This window comes from Lepidochelys olivacea (assembly GCF_965140295.1).
Source record: "Lepidochelys olivacea isolate rLepOli2 genome assembly, chromosome: 15".
Classification (NCBI taxonomy): Eukaryota; Metazoa; Chordata; order Testudines; family Cheloniidae; genus Lepidochelys; species Lepidochelys olivacea.
In genome coordinates, this window is record NC_140425.1 from 27,336,502 (window position 1) to 27,357,553 (window position 21,052).

The window sequence follows — 21,052 nt, forward strand, 5'->3', positions numbered from 1 at the left end:
AGAGCTGTCTGGATTTACAACTGCCTTTGACAAGAAAGAGTCCGGTGGCACCTTAAAGACTAACAGATTTATTTGAGCATAAGCTCTCGTGGAGGCCATGCATCTGAAGAAGTGAGGTTTTTACCCACGAAAGCTTATGCTCAAATAAATCTGTTAGTCTTTAAGGTGCCACCGGACTCCTTGTTGTTTTTGTGGATACAGACTAACACGGTTACCCCCTGATATTTGACGAGAAAGTAACTCTCTCTCTTTGTATGCAGATTTGATCCATTTTACACTGCCTAAGCAAGACCCCTGGTGTGAGTGGGGCTCTTGTCACCATCCCATATATTATTATGTGCTCTATTTTTAGAAACTAGCATGCGAGTGCATTTGACGTCATTCCAGTGTGATTTAGCTCGGCTATGCCAATCACACTGCTCGCTATTCCCAGAGGGGTGGATGGTGGGATAGTCGGGGGCTACAGAACCAACTAAGCTGTAATTAACTGCCTCTGCTCAGGGTCGCAGTGGTCTTATCACATGACAATTAGGAGGTAAAATTAGAATTGGAAGTATCTGACTCACATATTTAACCCTGTTACAGCAATAGCATAAATAGTTTTCATACAGCCATTACAATAACATGAGCCATTCAATGTCCTTTGTGTGCTAAATGAACATTTAACCCTGCTGTGTTACGTTAGGCTGCTGCTGCTGCTACAGGTACTTTGTGTGTGCTCCCTGTTCTATAACATTGACTGGTGCACCACAATCATGAGTGAAACTGAGAGAATGAGAGCGAGAGCTGGTCTCTCTTGCTTCTTTGTGTATGATTTTCACTTTAGCTGACTTAGTATCTTGTGAAGAGCTCAGCTGAAAAGAGTTCACAGTAGCTAGTTTCTAAATTGCATTTTGAAAGCTAACGCCACAAAAGGTTTACTTAGCACAATGATCTTTGAAATAGAAAATGAAAGGGATCAAGTAGATGTAAGAAAAGGGAGGCAAACAGACGCTGAAGGAATTGTCATGTTCTCTTATTCTCACTGTATTAGTGTAAATCTGTCCATAGTGCACACTGAGAGCTTCCATAAAAATAGTTTGATTACATTTTATTTAAATCACCCCAGTTAAAGTTCAAATAGATCTCTGTTCCAATTGGTATGGAAGCAATTTCCTTCTAGAAAACAGATTATTTCTCTCCATGCTGTTCCATATAGTTTCCCATCTGAAAGTTAGTGGAAGCTGTAGCAGAAGGCTTACAAATCAGACTGTTTCCTTTTTAATTGCAAACTTTAAAAACAAAATGATTTTACACATCCTACTAATGGTTATAAATAGCTGCCGTTCAAAATAGCGTAAGTGTGATACAAACAGCTTGCTTTAATGTGGCAGCTTGCGGGCAGGTTATAACCACAGTAAGCAAACAGGACTTGTAAAGTGGTACATTGACATCACACCAGCATCACTGGAATATTGTGCCTTAATCTAACACTGCAGTGATAGACTTTCACAAGGTGCACATGACTATGTTCCTGTAGCGAAGACCATGTCAGGAACACTCTGCCTTGTTTATGTAGCTTTCCGCATACGCCTTTTTTTTGTTTTTTCCAGCAAGCCCCTCCCGCCATAGTATATCCGAGTGGAGGATGCAGAGCATTGCCAGAGATTCAGACGACAGCTCAGATGATGAATTCTTTGATGCACATGGTATGTGGAACCAAAATGGTGATCAGTTGTTTTATCTTCTTAAAGGGTGGAATTGGGAGGGGAGTAGGCAGTGAGACCACCTGCCTTGCTTGAAACTGTATTTTCTATTTAAGGGTTTTATGCAGCATTGATGTAATTCAGAGCAGCACCCAGCAGACTATTTCATTTAACTGGGCAATATTTAAAGTTTAATGTAATCTGTCTGATTATTTTTTAACATGAAATGATCTTGAGTTCTTTTAATGTATGGAACTTTGGGTTTTTTTTGGTGCGAATGCACCTGGGTAAAGTTCTGCAATTCTCTACACAAGCTGTGGATGTAACTCTTAATATTTCTGATTCAGCATGACTGAGTTTGTTTGTTTTCAAATAGCCAAGTGGTAAAGCTCATAACAAGTAGAGTCCTGTCTAAGTAAGAAGAGACCCTAGTCTGTCTTTAGTAATAGTCCTTTTTAACACCTTGTATGCCTGCACGAAGAAATGCAAAAGGGAGAGAAGGGAGATGTCAGAGTTCACCAGCATTGAAAGTTTTTTTTTTTCCTGTAAGAATTCCTGAAGTGTTTTACTTGTGGCACCTTAGAGACTAACCAATTTATTTGAGCATAAGCTTTCGTGAGCTACAGCTCACTTCATCAGTATGCATCCGATGAAGTGAGCTGTAGCTCCCGAAAGCTTATGCTCAAATAAATTGGTTAGTCTCTAAGGTGCCACAAGTACTCCTTTTCTTTTTGCGAATACAGACTAACACGGCTGTTACTCTGAAACCTGAAGTGTTTTAGTGTGCTGTAGCTCTCTCCACATATTTTTATGTTCGCTGCTTGTATCTAAAAGGAGGATGCTCTGCTCTACAGGACTCATATTGTATATTTTACATATTTATTCAGTATATATTTGTTAAGCACTGACGGTGAGCTCAGCACTGGTACAAAGCACTAACTACCAAGACACCCTTCTCCAAACAGCCTTCCAATGATCATCTAACAAGCTGGCTAACCTGCACTGCCGGAGCTGGCAAATGGAGTTGCTGGTACCATTTTGTAAATAGTATTTCGTTCGTTATTGACCATAGCAAGTAGTACAGCTGAAGTGATGTACTCCAGAAAAGTTTTGATATCAAATATTACAAATATGCCCCAGATTCTCAGGCTTTCCTTCAAATGTTTTCTTGTGGGAAATAGCACGCTGCTATAGAGTAAGACTGCAGGTTTGTGCAGGCTAAGAGGCTGCTTTGAGTACAGGTTGGCTCAGGGTTGAAGTCCTAAGTGTCACTGGCCCAGAAGCCAGGGCTAACTTATTTTATGTGTCTTTATTTATTAACTTCTATAGTTCCTGTAACAACTGTACCTCAGGGCTTTATGATAGCAATATAAACATATGAATATAAGTGAGTCATCTAAACAAACTCATAGCTATCCACCATGCATTTTACCTTTTAATCGCTGACTGATAGAATCTAGAGATGGACAACATTTGCTTAAATCGTCTAGCTCATCTGCTGCAAATGAAAAATTCCTCCGTATTCTGCTTTGACTGCGTCCTATTCAGTCTAGGTTGAAATTTGCTTAATTTGATTGTTTTTTTTGTTCACAAATCGATGTTCTTGACAATGCATATTAAAGCTACTCTGGTTTTTTGGGTAGTGACAATCTGCTACACCCTTTATTGCAGACTAGACGGCTCTCTCATTAGACACCAACTGCACTGGATTTGTGAATATGGAATGAGTGTTTCTTACAGTAAATACTGTAAGAGAGGCTTGCTGGGCCAGTACCATGGAAACAAAGTGTCAATTGGGGTATGAGTCAATGATGAATTCAGCTCCTCATGAGTGCTTCCCGTATACATTCAGATTTCCTTGCTGAATAGTGAGTGTAATCTGAGCCTATAAAGATTTTTATCTTGTTAGACTTTCCACATGTTCTCAGTCACTGGCATGTTCTGGTAAGGAGAGTTAAAAATACAGTAATATCTATACTGTAATAAATTATAATAGGAGTAATGTCATATTTGGTGATCATTTAAGCAGCAGTAAGACCTATAATTAAACCTCTCAAGGAAATGAGTTCAATATTTAGATTAAGTTGCTGGAGAAGCTTTGAATTTAATCTCCCCCTTTTTGTTCTGTCTGTTTGACACACACGATTTCTCTGGTGTATTCCCGTTGGCAGAGGTATCATGTGGTGTTACCTGTTCGTTCATTCTCTCTGTGCAGTGAAATCAGATCAACTCAAGTTTTATTCGGGTTGGAAGAATTAAATGGCATGCTGACATTACCATTTCCAGGTCGCTATCTTTTATGGTTGAAGTGTTATTAAAAGCACTAAAAATAAACAGTCTTTGCGCAGCAGTGCATTCAACCCCCTTTATATAACTCTTAGCTATTTATCAGATTTTCTGAAAAGAATAGGGTTTCAAAATCTTTTTGTTCCTGATCCAAAGAACCTTGTAACTAATGGTCTTATTAGTAGCTGTAAAGCAACAAAAAAAAGAGAACCTTAGCCTGTGAATCTGAAGGTTATAGCTTTTACATCTTGGAGAGAGCTGAAATTGCAGTCATTTTTATGTTTATAACTCTTCGTTAAATTTACCTCTTCAGGAAAAAAAATCGCTAAGCCTGGAACGATAAATACAATTAAAACACAATTAACCTTCAGTGATAAATATGATTTCAAATCAGGATTACATAAAAGCTGAACAAAAGCAGTGTTTTATGTGCAGATTTGAGGGGTCATTAATTGGTTTCTCTGCAGTGTCAGAGGGAAGAGTGCCCAAAAGTCAGAGATGGTCTGCTAAAGAATTGGCCTCTGACTGTGGGCAGTCTACAGGGAGGGGGTTTTGTTAGATGAAAGAAGAGTTTTAGAGTAATGATATTGATACAGTGCCTGTCATCTGACAAGCTCGCTATGCTTAACAAATAGTAATTTAATGAAGGTGAAAGTTGTATGAGGCATAATGTTACACACTCTCTAGTAACACAGATTCTAATGCTCTTCAAAGACACATTTGCTTTGCTGCTATGTCTCCTGAGTCTGGACAAGAAATACTAATGAAGTCACTTAATAACTGTGTTTAATTAAACCTGTCCCTGCAGATAGCTGTGCTTGACTGAATAATGGTGATAGCTCGTAGGAAGATAACTGGTGCACCGCAAATCCAATAGTCTTTCATACATTTCCATTTGAGAATTCTAATACTTTTAATAGAGCAGATTTTGCTGGTGGGTTTTTACTAAGTTCCACTCTGCAGTGTAGGAGAAACAAATATTTAATATGCTCCAGCTTCCAAGTCTCAAAACTGAAAAAAGAAAAAATCACTTAACAACTTCCTGGCTAGCAATCAGGCAGGTGTGTCAATAGGGGTGTTATACAGTTAAGTCTGTTTGCTTGCCAGACTTGGCATTTTTCAAAGGTGATTTGAAAGAATTTTTCACTTGCTAAGACATGAGCTCAGAGTTCTGAGCAAACTATGATGTCATTATTACATACATCAAACATTTATAGGAGCCTAACACCATACTATCAGAGAGCACTTTACCCAGCTTAAAATTGCATCCAAGACCTTGTCCAGGAATGAGGAGCCATTGCACTATTCCCTCTTTTAGCTCACGTGCTTACAATCTAGAGAACAGAGTGACACCATTGGGCGGGTCTACACATTTAACTTTTGCCAGTACAGGAATGTTGGCAAGGGGTGCAATTTTTTAACAACATGTTTGTATCGGTAAAGCCCTAGTAGTTATACCAGCAAAAAAAATTGCTTTACCTGTATAGCTTATTTCATTCAGGGATATAAGCACTCTTTTGCCAGTATAAGCTGCGTATAGTCTAGGTGAGTTTGTCAATATAGCTATCCTGGCAAATCTGTTCTAGTATAGACTAGGCCTGGTGCCCGGGATTTCTAGCCCATGGTCAGTATAAAGTGGAAAGCCTGTGCAAAGTGGGTGTTTTGTTGCTCTTCCTAAATGTGACCAGGTTCAGGCTTAGATTTATTCAAATTTATTAATGCCCAAAATAGCCTAGGGAATTAAGTTTGCTTTATTCCTTTTAGGTACTTTGGTGTTAAAAATAATGATACTTAGCACCCTTTAATCCAAAGATCTCAGAGCTAGACAAACAAGGCAGCTAAGCTTCCTAACTCCTCTGGGAGATATGTATGACAAATGTAGGGATTGCTGCACCCACTCCTGAAATGCAGCAACTCCTGAAGTGGATCATGGTGCCTATTTATTATTTGTATTTCTGTAGCACGTAGGAGCCTTACTCATGGGCCAGGACTCCCACTGTATTACATTCCGTACAAACACAGAACAAAAAAGATGGTCCTTGCTCCAAAGTGCTAACCATATTAGTATAAGACAAGAGACAGCAACAGATGGATACAGGCAGACAGGGAGCACAAAGAAACAATGGGTATGACTACCCTATGGCAGAAAAAAAACTTACTTCAGCGAGTCTCCGTGGCTGGGTTACCTGACTTGGGCTTGCAGGGCTAAAAATAACAGTGTAGACATTCCAGCTCGGGCTGGTGGCCAGGCTCTGAAACCCAGTGAGGGGGAGGGTCTCAGAGCCTGGGCTCCCACCTGAGCATCTACACTGCTATCTTTAGCCCCCCAGTATCAGCCCCTTGAGACTAATTCAGCTGACCTGGGCTCTGAGACTTGCTGGCATGAGCTTTATTTGGTCTGTGTAGACGTACCCGATGAGTCTATGTCAGTCAGTACGATGGGCAGTGGTCTCAGCCCTCATCAGGTTGTTTTTGGAGGCATCATGGCAAAGGAGAGTTTAGATGGATGATAGTGAATTAGTTTTGTGGGTGTTTATGGGGAGCTCCTCCCAAGCTTGAGTACAGGCGTGGGAGAAAGCACGAAGGTGCTTGTTAGAAAATGTAACAAATGGGCAATGGAGGCTGATCAGAGATGAGAGTCAACGTTGTGATAGTGAAAGAGAGGTGGTAGGCCAAGAGGGGATAGGCCATCAAGGGCCTTGAAAGTGAAGACCAGAGCTTATGTTTGATGCGGCAGACAAGGGGGGTCAGTGGAGGGATGCAAAGAGAAGGTTGACATGGTCAAAACAATGGGCTAAGAAAACTGTTTGCAACAGCATTCTCAGTGGATAAGAGGGGGGCAAGATTGCGTTTGTCAAGGCCAAAGAGAAGGATGTTGCAGTATTCAAGACGCAAGATGGTGAAGGCTTGTATGAGAGAGTTAACTGTGTGGATGGATAAGAAAGTCTGTGTCTTAGAGATGTTATGCAGGAAAAATTGGCAAGATTTAGACACTCCCTGTATTTGAGGACCTAGAGAGAGATCCAAGTTGAAGATGGTGCCCGCTGTACAAGCGTGAGTGACAGTCAGTATGATGATGGTGTCCACAGTGATCGAGAAGGGAGATAGCAAGGAGGGCTGGAGAGGGGGGGATCAGGAGCTCTGTTTTAGGCACATTGAGCTTGAGCTGGTGGCTACATGACCACAAGGAGATGTCAGCGAGACAAGCCAAGGTTTTAGTTTGGACAGAAGGAGACAGGTCTGAAGTAGTAGGGGTAAATCAGTGAGGCTTTTTAAAATCATACAGCACTGTTTACAATATAGTTTAGGACAGAAAACGTGTCAAGGAAAACACCAACACTTGGATTCTAACAACTAACAAGAATTTAAATCTACTTATACATATTTCAGAGCTATACACAGATTACTTGTATACTCTGGTGATTAACTTAAACATCTTTTCTTTTGTATTTAAAATGCATTTTGCTCTCACTGTCCTGAGAGCTGGTGTCTGTATAAGATTCCAGGATAGTCACTCTCTGTGTGTCGCTCTGAAGCCTAGAAGGTCTATTGAGTCAATGTGAAGCAATGGAGACAGCTAGAAGAGGATTGAGAACTCTTTTTGTTTAGAATATCACCAGGTTCAATCATCACTGAGATTTGTGATATGTTACCATCCAGTGTTTAAGTCTTCAGCCATTTTGACTTTACAAATTGTATCTGTGCTTCGTACAGCTACAGTACATGTATCTATGCCATGCCAAGAATCCTAGACCATTGTCATACCAGAGGTAACTCAGCCAGTCACCATCCTTACTCTGCAGCTAATTTGCATGTTTTTATGCAATTTTATGCAAATTTAACCAATTTTATGGTTACATGAGGGAGACTGCACAGGTGGTGGGTTTCGTGGCCCAACTGCCAGATCCACGTGACAGCACGAGCATTCAGCTACTAGTAGATTATACAAATACATTTAAACATTATCTTGCCTCAAATTGCAATGAGGTTACACAGAATTAATAAAGGTATTCTTTTATTTATAGACATGCTGTATTTTTGTAATGTGTGTATGTGCGTGCATACACACGTCTGCACATACATATACAAGTGTATCAAAAATATTTTTTCTGTCTTTAAAGAGGACTTTTCTGACAACGAAGAGGGGTTCCCGAAAGAAATCACCAAATGGAGTTCCAACGATCTCATGGATAAAATTGGAAGTTCTGAATGCGATGTCCAGGGTAATTTATTTCTTTTTACTTCACACTGTACATAGCATTTCTTACAGTCACTTAATTTAATCTTCATGACCAGCCTCTAAAGAAGATAAAATTTGTTACCCCCATTTTACAGCTGGAGAAACTGAGGCAGAGAGAAGTGACTTGCCCAAGGCCCTGGAGAGATTCAGTGTCCAAGCAGGAGTTAGGAATAGGGAGATCTTGTCTTTCAGACTCTCTCTCTCACGTTCCATTTCAGTTTGATTTCTTACTATAACAAAAGCAATTATCTGATAAAATGATTAAATGCTGTGGTGTGGTCTTAAATCACCCATACATTCCTCAGACTTCTTAACCCCTTCTTCTTCCTTGCTCCCTCCCCACACAACAGGGGTTTCTGTTAGGAGAAGGTTTAGCCTTCTCACCTGTATCCTCCTCATCTGATAACATCTTCCTCTTTAAGCCTTCTTGAAGTGCTGAAAGGAAATTGACTCATCAAGTTAGACTGATTCATCCAGTGATATGGGTGTGGTGAAGATTACACTTGGGCTTTCTTGAGTCAAGTAAATCCACGCATGCAGGAGCAGGTCAAACCCCATTCCCTTGTTAGAGTTCAAATAGCCTCTTCCATGCTCCTGTGCAGCTGATGGTTTCTAACAGCTGTGCCAGGGTATCTCCCACTGCCGCTCTTTAGTTGCTTGAGAAGAACAGTTATCTCCTTGATGAAGAGACATGTGGCCAAATTTAGACTGTTGTTAGCAATTTGCAATTCCATTTCCTTCAGTGGGCTCCTGCCTGCTCACACCAAATCTGAATTGTGCCCCTTTTTTTCAAAATATGGGCTGTGTCCTCAGTTCTACAGCTGGATATCCTTTAGAAAAACCTTCATGTTAAAAAAGAGAGAACTACTAGGACATTTAATGATGGCGTAGCTCATGGGTTCTCAGCTTGGGAGGTGACCAAAAAGTGTTGGGATCACACATACCCCATCTTTCCCAAATTGCTAAATGGGAGAGGTAATCTGAGTAGGTGGGAGGTGGATCTTGATGTTGAAAAAATTGAGAACCACAGCCAGTGCCATCATTTATATAGCTGCTGTATAGAATGGAGTCTGGCTGTACTTATATTAGAAACCTCTTTAATTCCAGATGACTTGTATCATGAAACATCAACAGAGTACCATGTTGGTTCCAGTGTGGAAAGGCTAAGCATCATAGAGGTAAGCATTTAGATTGCATCAAATTAAAATCCCCTATTTGTTTAGAGAATGTAGCTGGTGAAGTGATGGAGTAAATAGCGAACTTCATTGCTGCAGATGTTTTTTATGTGTCCCTTGTGGCATCTCTGTGTCATGGAGCTAGTTCATGACCATGCTTACACAGTTACTTCATTAAGGTACCTACCTATGGAATATTGTTAACCACACATAAAAAACTACAAAGCTTGTGAATGGCAATCAATAAGTTCCTCAGCTGAAAGAACAAATGATGTACCCTTGAACTAGCCTAGCAGCAAATATATTCAGAAGTAGCTGTCAATGCACTGTTCAAAACCCTGTTTGAAAATCATTTTCAAACTTGGTTACAGAGATGGATCCAAATCTGAGCCCCAGATACAAACAGCCCTGATGTACTGAGAAGTTGTGAGCTCTTTGTGATTCAGGCTCATCTTTCGTTGTAGCACAAAGTGGAGCAGGGATTTTTATTCCTCCCTCTAGAGAGACATGCAAGCTCAAATCACATTATGGACAAATCCTCCCCACCCCCCACCAAAAACCCTCTAGATTTGTTCCAAAATTAACATGCGCAGAAATGAGGTGGAAAACCAATCGAGTGAGGGTGTAATAGAGTAATTCTAAAATCTGTTAATTGTTCCTTATTGGGAGGAGCCATGTTTTTATTTTACAAGTTTAACAAGTCTTAATTATCCAAGTGTAGTTGTATTTCCAGAAACATGTCTTGAAGTAATTTTCTAGGGCTTGATCGGATTAAAGAATCCAAAGAGCCCTCTCCACCCCTAAGCTAGTCAGAAATTCCTTGGGTGTGCTTACCTTACCTTTACGACCAGAAGTCATTGAACTTGACAGGAAAGGAGCTTACAGGTGACTGCTGATAAGCCTCCGGGTTATTCATGGCATCTCAGAACTACACGGGGAAGAACTACACACATAAAACATTTATTACTGAAAGAAGAAAGAATCAATTTTCTTTAAAGATACCCTCACTACGGGAGTCCTTCTTGGGCTTGAAATCCCCACAGTTGTGTATCTTGAAGTGCACCAATTACAGTTGTATGGACAATGTATGTGTTTTGTTGCTATTGGGTAGGAATTGGCCTGTCCCCTGGAGGTGCCTGTATTTCAGGGGCAGTGTTGTAAGTATGTTGTGAAGGGCTGTAGAAGAGAAGGTGCTAAATAAACATAGTGTTGTTGGGGCAAATACCAAAGGCTTGGGGGAAACAAGTACTTTCACTATATTTTGTTTCATTTCCTTTTAGGATGAATCAGTGCAGCCATTAATGCAGCCAAGCAAAATCCACGTCCTAATCTTGGTACTACATGGAGGAAACATCCTGGATACAGGAAGTGGTGATCAGAATTCTAAACAAGGAGATGTCAATACTATCACAACAGTGTTTGATACAGTCATGAGGGTACATTACCCAGCTGCTCTTGGACACATTGCAGTCAAGCTAGTCTCTTGCCCAGCCATCTGCTCAGAAGCCTTTTCACTGGTATCCAAGTAAGTTAGTGCTCCTTTATCTTGGAGAGGGGTACATTTGTAAAATTTTACTCTGTTGTAGTGCATCTATAATCAACACTATGGGGTATGCTCTGTCCTTGTTGAGGATGCTCAATATTGATGAGAGCTGTCCACACACTTTGAGAGCGCACTTTATTAATTAACTAGCAAGACTTCAAGCCTCAATTTTATACATGGCTGTAATGAATACAATAGCAGTGCAGCTGGAGTTCTGTGATTGATTTACTCAAACTAGTCAGATAAGTACTTAAACTTGAATTTACAGAGTTGTTGTCCAAGGGTCATTCTGACTGTGTGTGTTCTCTGAAGGTTTAGGTTTAAGGGGTAAAGAAGTGTATTTTCCCCAGCCCAAGAGCATTTCTACCAGCAAGAGAACACACAGCTTTTGTACTTTGAGATTTTTTTTTTTTATGATCTGAAACATTGATTGTGCTGGCTGCAAATGATGAACTCATATTGCAAGCCTCTGTGTCTTTTATCTCCTCTCCTATATTCAGCCTCAGCCCTTACAGTTATGATGAAGGATGCCTCTCCAATAGTCAGGATCACATTCCACTCGCTGCGCTTCCTCTGCTAGCAACATCATCCCCACAATATCAGGAGGCGGTAGCCACGGTGATTTTGAGAGCCAATCAAGCCTACAGTGAGTTCATTAAATCAGAAGAAGGCACATCATTTACTGGCCAGGTGGGTAAGCAGTTTTAGAACAATAAAATGAAGAGCAAACAAGGCCATTTCCCTCTGAATCTCTTGGAAGAGTTGGAAAAGTTTGACAATGCTGGGCTAATTTATGAAAATGTTTTCTTGGGCTTCTTGTTTTGTTTTTAAGATAAAGATTTTCCCTTATTTTACATTGTTCTTATTGGAGATTCATTTTTATAAGAAGAAAATGCAAATTAGAGCTAAGAAATTTAACTGTAAACATGTGAAGCTTAAACGAAAAACACCATAGGTGTGATGTGTCTCTCCAAATGAGGTGTAAGAAATGCTCTTTATCTGTTTTAGGTACTCCTCTGGCCCCCATTACCGTAACATCTGAGCTCCTCACAGTCTTTAATGTATTTATCCTCACAACGCCCCAGGAGATAGGGCAGTGCTGTTGTCCCCACTGGAGTTCTACAGCCTCCAGACAAGGAACTGAGGCACTGAGAGGCTAAGTGACTTTGCCCAAGGTTGAACACAAAGTTTGTGAGAATTGAATCTGGGCCTCCTGAAACCCAGGGTGGTGCCTTAACCACTGGACTGTCTTTCCTTGCCATGTATCACAAGTGCTTCTGCCTCTCCCCACCTTTTATAATCAGGGTTTTCACGACCTCCCATATGGGAAGAAATTATCTCAGATCCTGCCTCAAGCCAGATCTGCTCCATAGCTGGAAACCTTCCAGAGTACCTCATAGCCTGGTATAGAGTAACTGCTGACCCAGAACTCACCCATCTGAGACATGATGGTCAATAATTCCATAACTGCTTGGGCTAGCGAGGACTCCTAGGTACATATTATGTGATTAAGCAGTGATGCTGATAAATACATGAAGGATCTCATGTTCCCCATTTTCTGGGCTTACATCCTTTATTCCTTTAGCTAGTATTTCTGTGAATTCAAAGTGAGCGGGATCATTTTGGGTTTTTTTCCCACCTCTGGTTTCTCTTTCAGGTCTGTTTGGTAGGGGACTGCGTAGGAGGAATCCTGGGATTTGATGCCTTATGTTACAGCAATCAGAGTGTGTCTGAGAGCCAAAACAGCAGCCGACGAGGGAGTATTGTGAGTGTGCAGGTAATGCAGCCTACTAGAAACCAGTCAGGATAACTGTGTTGGCCACAGAACTTCCCTGTCCTTCCAGAGCTCCAGACGGAAGGGAGGGCTCCATGTTTAATCCTTCCCTCTTCCACCTCCAGTCATCCCCCTCTGCCCAGGACATAGGCACTATGGAGGAGGACTGGTTAGGACTCTGTCAGTGATGCCCTAATATCAGCAATAGTCACCACTGCTAATGTCAGGTTTCAGAGTAACAGCCATGTTAGTCTGTATTCGCAAAAAGAAAAGGAGTACATGTGGCACCTTAGAGACTAACCAATTTATTTGAGCATAAGCTTTCGTGAGCTACAGCATGCATCCGATGAAGTGAGCTGTAGCTCATGAAAGCTTATGCTCAAATAAATTGGTTAGTCTCTAAGGTGCCACAAGTACTCCTTTTCTTCTCACTGCTAATGTGGTTGTCAAAGCATAAGAATGTATTTTAGAAAACATGGACTGTTTCTAATGTATTTAGGGCTTTCGTCAGAAAGAACAAAGCTCCATTTTCCAGTTTCATGGAGGGAGTGTGCACACTGGGGTGTGTGCTTGTGTCACGACTTTTGGGGTAGGCTTTGCCCAACCCTGCTGTTTTGTATTGTACACCCGCCTAGTGACTATAGAAATGTTGTTTGGTTTTAGGTTTCAATACCAGAAATCCCATATGAAGCTAGTTTTTTTTAGTATACTTGTCAAGTGAAAATTCATCACAGACTAGGATGTTCTGAGTAATGTTGCTCAGGACCATCAAACCTCCTATTCTCCCAGATGGTGTGAGTGGAGCTTCAAGTTGCTAGTGTCCTTTTTAAGTTTTTCAGTTGCACTCCGAGGTAGGTAAAGTAGAAAAATTCCTGGAGTCCACTTAGATAGGTGTGTTAGGAAATGGAGAGATTAGGTAGATTTGAACTGGAACAAATGAGGAGGCAGTGCGGTTATTTGAAGAGAGAGGGTCTAATGTGGTTGCACTTCTGACTTGTTGCCTGATGCCTGTGTACTTCAAATCCTAGGACACTGACCTCCTGTCTCCTGGAATAATTGTGAACAACAGTTATTGTTCCAGTGGCTCCAACCTGGAGGCTAGCAGACACCTCAGCAGAAGCAACATTGATATTCCTCGTAGCAACGGAGAGGATCCAAAGAAGCAGCTACCCCGAAAAAGGAGTGATTCATCAACCTACGAAATGGACACAATAAAGCAACATCAGGCATTCCTTTCAAGGTAAGGTTTCAAAGGAAAGGTGAGTCAGGAATCCCCGGGGGCAAGAGAGACGCCCGTGTGCAGTTTTAATGTTGTTTTGTAACCCCGGGGATGGCAAGGATGAGGAATGTTGCTGAAGAATATCAGAGGTGTTCAGATTCCATTGGCAAGTGTGGGCTTTGCAGAGGAATTACCAGCAGCATTCTACGATACTGTGTGATTGGGGGGACAAAATTACCCATGAGTTGCTGCTGTGCTGCACCCATGTTACAGTGAGGGTAAAATGGCCACACAAGAGTAGCAAGAGGTTGGTGGTTATTTTTTTGCCATGTTACTGCAGCAGGATGGAGCAAATGGAGCAGGGGTGGCCAACCTGAGCCTGAGAAGAAGCCAGAATTTAACAATGTGCATTGCCAAAAAGCCACAGTAATAAGTCAGCAGCCCCCCATCAGCTTCCCCCGCCGTTCTCAGCACTTCCTACCCACTGGCAATCCTGCCGATCAATGCCTCCCCCTCCTTCCCTGCACCTCCCGATCAGGTGCGGGGAAGGAGGGGGAGGCGCTGATGGTGTGCAGGAGGCTCTGGGGTGGGGGCGGGAAATGAGGGCACTGCAGGCTCAGGGGAGGGGGCGGGAAGGGGTGGAGCGGGGGCAGGGCCTGTGGCAGAGCCAGGGGATGAGCAGTGAGCGCCCCCCGGCACATTGGAAAGTTGGCGCCTGTAGCTCCAGCCCCAGAGTCGGTGCCGGTACAAGGAGCCGCATATTAACTTCTGAAGAGCCGCACGGGGCTCCGGAGCCACAGGTTGGCCATTCCTGAAATAGAGTGTCTGTAACCAGTGCAGCTACGGACAAGGCAAGAGAACTTAGAGTCAAATGTCATTTTAAATTTAGTCATCTATCAAAATTGATCCTGACCTGGCTGGCCTGTTGGTCAGAGAGATGGGCCCGAGCCATCTGTTATGAGTATCCCTAAACACTGGGATATTTGAGGATGGATATGAACGCTGACCCTGGGCCCTTCCCAGGTTCATAGGGCCCTTCGCTGCTATTCTGGAGACACAAGTTCAGGGCAGTAGTCCCTTGCTCCCAGGCCATGGGGTTTGGGATGCTCTAGGTGCAGCACTACAGTCCCCAGAATTGCTCAGCTTTGTCCAATACTGACCCTGACCTTGTTTAAGGAGCAGCATTGACTGGTCTGAAGGGTGGTTCCAGCCAAGCCTTCTTGCCTGGAGGTGAGTGGGAGGAGCCCAGGGCCTCGCATGTCAAGCAGGGAGATGAGGGATCCTCATGGATGTGCCAGAGATGCAGTGGAAACCTGGGAGAAGAAATGAGATGATCATGGGTCCTAAAAGAACAGAATCCTATGCATTAGAGATGGAAGAGACCAATTAGTTCCCATCCAGGATGTCCCCAGTTAATGCAGGAGTGTCCTTGACAGGTTACTCAGGATATGTCTGTGCTACAAAATTAGGTCAATTTTTATAGAAGTTGATTTTTCAGAAGTGGTTTTATACAGTAGATTGCATGCATCCCCACAAAGCACAGTAAGTCGGCGGAGTGCGTCCACAGTACCGTGGCTAGCGTCGACTTTCGGAGCTGTGCACTGTGGGTAGCGTTCCCACAGTCTCCACAGCCCACTGGAATTCTGGGTTGAGCTCCCAAATTCCTGATGGGGCAAAAACATTGTTGCGGGTGGTTTTGGGTACATGTCGTCAGTCGTCCCCCCACTCCCTCCGTGAAAGCAACGGCAGACAATCGTTTCGCGGCTTTTTTTTCTGGGTTAACCACGCAGATGCCATAGCACTGCAAGCTGGAGCCTGCTCATCTCACCGTCACCACTGCTGTTGCGGGCAAGTCTACTGTGGGGGCTGCTGTGATCCAAGTAGCCAATGCAATCATTGACGTTCTGTTATCAAGGGTAGTGACTCTGGGAAATGTGCGGGCCTTTTTAGATTTTAGGTGCATCATATTCCTGTCCTTTGTCGCTGGTGAAGAAATCTTGCAGCCATACATTCCACATGTAACAGCTCCAGAGCTCTTGCTCTTTTGCCTTGGCCACACAGCAGCCGCTCCTGGGTGCCTTCGCATCAATGGTGAACGGCTCCACCGCTTCTGCTGCAACTCTGCTATCCTGATCTCCTGCGAGCTGGAGGCTTCTGCCTCAGGCTGCTTTCCTAACCGGCAGCACCGCGCGGTCGCATCTACCTCAGCCTACCCCTTGCTCCCATGTCTCATGAAGCCTGGACAGTAGTAAGGAGCAGTTCAACTATAGGCTGAGCAAGTGCAGAATGGTGGTAGAATGTGCCTTTGGACGTTTAAAAGCTCGCTAGCGCTGTTGGTCAGACCTCAGCGCAACCAACATTCCCATTGTTATTGCTGCTTGCTGTGTGCTCCATAATATCTGTGAGAGTAAGGGGAGACGTTATGGTGGGGTGGGAGGATGAGGCAAATTGCCTGGTGTCCTATTTTTAGCAGCCAGACACCAATTAGAAGAGTACAGCAAGGCGCGCTGCGCATCACAGAGACTTTGAAAACCAGTTTCATGACTGGCCAGGCTACGGTGTGACAGTTGTGTGTATTTCTCCTTCACGCAAACCCGCCCTCTTTGTTGATTTTAATTCCCTGTAAGCCAACCAACCTCCCCACTTTGAAATAAAGTAACTATTGTTTTGAAACCATGCATGCTTTCTTTATTAATTAAAAAAAAATTGAGATAACGGACAAGGTAGCCGTGGGTGGTTTTGGTTACATGTCGTCAGTGACCATTCCCTCCCTCCGGGAAAGCAATGGCAAACAATCATTTCTCACCCTTTTTCCTGGATTGCCTGTGCATACGCCATAACACTGCAAGTGAGAGCCCACTCCAGTCACTGCTGCAGTTGTGAGCATTGTAAACACCTCACATTTGCCCTTGGAAATTTTGACATATATATTGGCATTATGTCTTTTGGAACAGAGTTCTGTTAGCATGGATTCGTTTCCCCATACAGCAATCAGATCCAGTTCCTCCCTTTCGGTCCATGCTGGAGCTCTTTTGCGATTCTGGGACTGCATGGTCACTTGTAATGATGAGCTCGCCAAGATGGCCAAACAGGAAATGAAATTCAAAAGCTCCCCAGGGCTTTTCCTGTGTACCTGACTAGTGCACCTGAGTTGAAAGTGCTGTCCAGAGTGGTCACAATGGAGCACTGTGAGATAGCTCCCGGAGGCCAATACCATTGAATTGCATCCATGCTACCCCAAATTCGACCCAGCGATGTCAATTTTAAGAGCCCTTTAAGTCGACAAAAATGTCTTCATCATGTGGACGGGTGCAGGGTTAAATCGACCTAACGCTGCTAAATTTGACCTAAACTCGTAGTGTAGACCAGGGCTCAGACTGAGCACAGCATTAGATTTGAGTGTTGTAAGATTTGGGTCCCCCCATCACTTCCTTTGGCATACTGCTCCCCACTCTAACAGAGTTTGCTATGAGGAAGGTTTTTGTTCTTGCTCTTCACCCTGAATTTTCCCTTTTGGGAAATCTTTTTCATAACACACTCCTGAATCTCCCAGTGCATAGGCTCAGCCAGAGGCATGTGTTGTATATTTACAGTATTGCCAGCACAGGCAGCCAAAGCTGCCTCTGCCCTGTTAAGCCCCTCCTCCAAATTAATGTGTACCCTTTACTAAGCATGGAGCCTGTTCAGTTACATCAAAAGTCTGTTTCAGTTTCTTATATGTATTGAGAACCTTAAGTAGCATAATAATGAACTTTTTAAATGGTTCACTAGAAAAATCACTTAATTTATTATTTATTAATTGAATTACTTTCCTAGAGGAAGGTCCTGTTACCACTTAGATACTGTTCAAGGAGCACCTCTTTGAAGCAGGATGCTTATGTCCTCACTGCTGCATTTCTATCGGCTTGTGGAATTAGGAGAGTTCTAGACATTTTCTACTGATCCTTCCCTTTCACTGCCTGACAAGCGATGAACACTATATGCAACTCCAAGCCTCATTCTCCTACACCAGCTAAAGTTGTCTTTCCATTCCAACTTGGGGGCTTGGACTCTACTCACCTGTCAGGGGCCCTTTACTAAAAGATCTATACAAGAGGGAAGGTATGAAAGTGAATGGCATTGGGGTATGGAACTGCTATATTAAAAAAAAAGATGGCTGCATTTAGGAAAACCAGTAAGCTCTTTCCACCAGGGTAATAAAAGACAATCAGTCTCTTGTCGTAGCTTAGCAAGGCAACCTCCCATATTAGACAGGCAAATGCTGGTCAAATCAAAACATACTGTTTTCTCCTCCTTGCTTGCTCTAGAAGCCAGAGAGGGATGTACCTGGATTGAACCAAGGAACATGGCCTTATTTGGTATCTGGCAAGCAGCTTCCTGTTTTCTTTGTAAAATGGGTGGTGGGCCCGGAGTGGGCTAGGGATATTGGCAGGTCCATTGTGTTTACCCCTGTATGACTGCATATAACCAGAGTGTTACATTACACTCTGCTTATGATGATTGATTAATGAATAGCAGGGTTACCAGTACACTTTCCTATCACTACATAACTTTATCACTAGTATCAATTTTTGCTATGAAAACCAAGACATGATGTAACATGGTTACATGGCTTAGTGCAGAGATCTTGGCAGGAGAGAGACCCAAGTTTTCCTAATGAGCACAGCAAATGTGTGTCATTCAGGCAGCCTGGCATATGGTGATCTTTCCATTGGTGCCCAATGCAGACTTTAGCACATGCCAAAGACAGATTAATTTTCATTCATGTGTTAGACTTATCCACTACTTTGGGACAATGCCCAGCAAAGTCGGAGCATCATCTGGTGAGAGAACCACTCTTTTATTTTTAAATTCAATCCTTCTGCACAGGTACAATATTTCTGGTTGTGTTGGTTTTATATTACTGTCAATTAGTTGACTTGCTACTAAACCCAGTTTGATCCTGTCTAATCAATGCAGCTGTAGCATTATAAAGGAAAAGCAGGACCATGTGGATTGCTTGGGACATGATGGATCGTGATTCCCCCTCAGATCTCATTTCCTTTGATTCCCAAAAGGGCTGTTGAATGTCCACTAAAATGAGAAAAACTGTACCAAATGGCTTATTAGAGTATGTTTTCTTTCCCATATACCTGACCTGAGGGAGGCTGCAGGAGGAAGGCGTTGGAATGTAACAGAAATTGGAACCCATCTAGAAAATCCATTCCTGCCATAATACATTTGATATATGTGCTGTCTGTCATTTTGCGTATTCATTTAAATCAAGCTAATGGACTGGGTCTTCTCTATAAGGGTGAACTCGTTGCTTATCAAGTTGTCTTAGTTACACATAAGACCAACGTGTTGCAGCCCTGACAGCTAAAATGGTTCTAATTTTACCAGATGATTGTTCTTTTGCACACGCATGCTAACATCATGCGTTCTAGCAGCATGACCTCCTGGAGCATTGTTCATATCACAGGAAGGGAAACAGGCTCATTTTAGCTGTCATTGCTGTTCACTGTCTTGTTGCCACTGTTTTGACTTTCTCAATGATTTGTGTGCATAGTATAAGCAAGCATCATAACTTGCTCTCATTGGTAACCAGAACTCTAGACATAGAGCTGTGTGTGTATTACAGAAAATACATGACTGTGTGGTATGGTGCAAAGGTTTTATTAGTGTCTGTCTAGATTGGCAGCCAGTGGAGGCACAATGAGGAAAATAAAATCAGAGGGAAACCAATTTGCCGCCTTCCCAACTGTGTGTGTCATTCGCAGCTGTTAATTTGTCAGACTGGCGTTCTCAGATGAAGGATGCATGCAAGGGCAGCTGTTCCAGTATCCCAGTTGGCATAGTGCACACAGCCATGTTCCACTGGGGGCTCCAAGGCAGCAGCAAGTAGCAGGACTTCACTGCACAGCCTGGCAGCCACTACACTTTCAGAAGTGCCCCTAAGGAATGAGCACTTTGTGCATGCAGAGCTAGGGCAAATTGCAGTGACCCCCTCTAGAACTCTGCCCCAGAGCCAGGAAGGGCAGTGTTATTTGGGTCATCCCTGACTCCAGGCCAGTAGAACTTTTCTCTCAAACCAAGCTGTCATGTAATTCATTCATCCCCCTTATTTTACAGGAAAATTCTTTTAACTATGTTACAGAGAGCTTTAAATACAGCCAGATTGTCTTGGTCCAACTCTGCAGGCCTTGGAAAATTACAATTCAGACTCAGACTCAAAGAGTCTGAAAAAAACCCAACCCTCTTTATTCCCTAAAATAACCTCTTTCTAATTCATACATTGTGATATTTTGCATCTGATAGCTCACAATCCACCAGCTCTAGAATAAAAACAAGCACTTTATCCTGTTGGAAGCTGGAGTGATCCCCAGCTTACCCATGTAAGACAGCTTGTGTTTCTAACCCTATTGGAGTTCCTGGAATATTGGACTTTATACTTGTCCTTTAAATCTGCATATTGCCACCCTGCACTTCAGACCCATTGAATTTTGTAGGGAAATTAGACACTTTAGAAGGGGGAAAAGAAACAAATTAGGGGCAGGCTTTATATTTTTTAATTGAAGTTTTCTGAAGCGGCTCAGGATGGCGCAATAGGGGAGTTTAAAATGTGAGTCGTCATGATACACATGGATTACTGTGCAGAATCTAGGGAAGGACATTGCTGGTGCATGATAAATGCAGTTCATCACATGGAAATCACCACCATAGTATATGGGGTATAAATGTGTATGTGTTTTTATATAAGTTTATGCTGTTAGAAAACTCTGGCGTGAAGTCAGTGCACAAGAATGTAGGAAACCCTCTTGCAGTTTTTGATATTTCTTTTTCTCTTTCCCCTCCCATTTTCTTTTTTCTTTCCTTTGTAATCCCCTAACATTTGTCCCACTTCCTTGAAGAAGAAATGGGTAAGCACAGCTTACTGCTTTCCGTAGCACTGAGAAATAGAGTGATGAAAAGAAAAAATGATAAAAAGAATTATGTTGACGAGAAGAGAGACGGTAATAACAATACATGTACTTGGAGTTAAGTTAAAATTGATTGTAAATGCTGCCTTTTGCATGGTACTATAGTAATTTTTGTTTGCTCTTGCTAGCATGCAAATTACTACTTCAGGAGCAGCAGCCAGCATTTTACTC

General features: G+C 42.6%; 1 protein-coding gene across 4 annotated transcripts in view; it reads left to right on the forward strand.

The window, feature by feature from the left end:
* The window catches only part of PITPNM2 (phosphatidylinositol transfer protein membrane associated 2), a 216,902-nt gene that overhangs the window by 163,083 nt on the left and 32,767 nt on the right, over window positions 1–21,052 (forward strand). For all 4 annotated transcript variants that reach the window (XM_084648892.1, XM_084648894.1, XM_084648893.1 and 1 more), the window contains exons 8-14: window positions 1,593–1,688; window positions 8,093–8,194; window positions 9,319–9,389; window positions 10,667–10,911; window positions 11,430–11,619; window positions 12,587–12,706; window positions 13,732–13,943. In XM_084648892.1, the coding sequence (XP_084505018.1) occupies window positions 1,593–1,688; window positions 8,093–8,194; window positions 9,319–9,389; window positions 10,667–10,911; window positions 11,430–11,619; window positions 12,587–12,706; window positions 13,732–13,943 (1,036 nt within the window). The remainder of the gene's footprint in view (window positions 1–1,592; window positions 1,689–8,092; window positions 8,195–9,318; window positions 9,390–10,666; window positions 10,912–11,429; window positions 11,620–12,586; window positions 12,707–13,731; window positions 13,944–21,052) is intronic.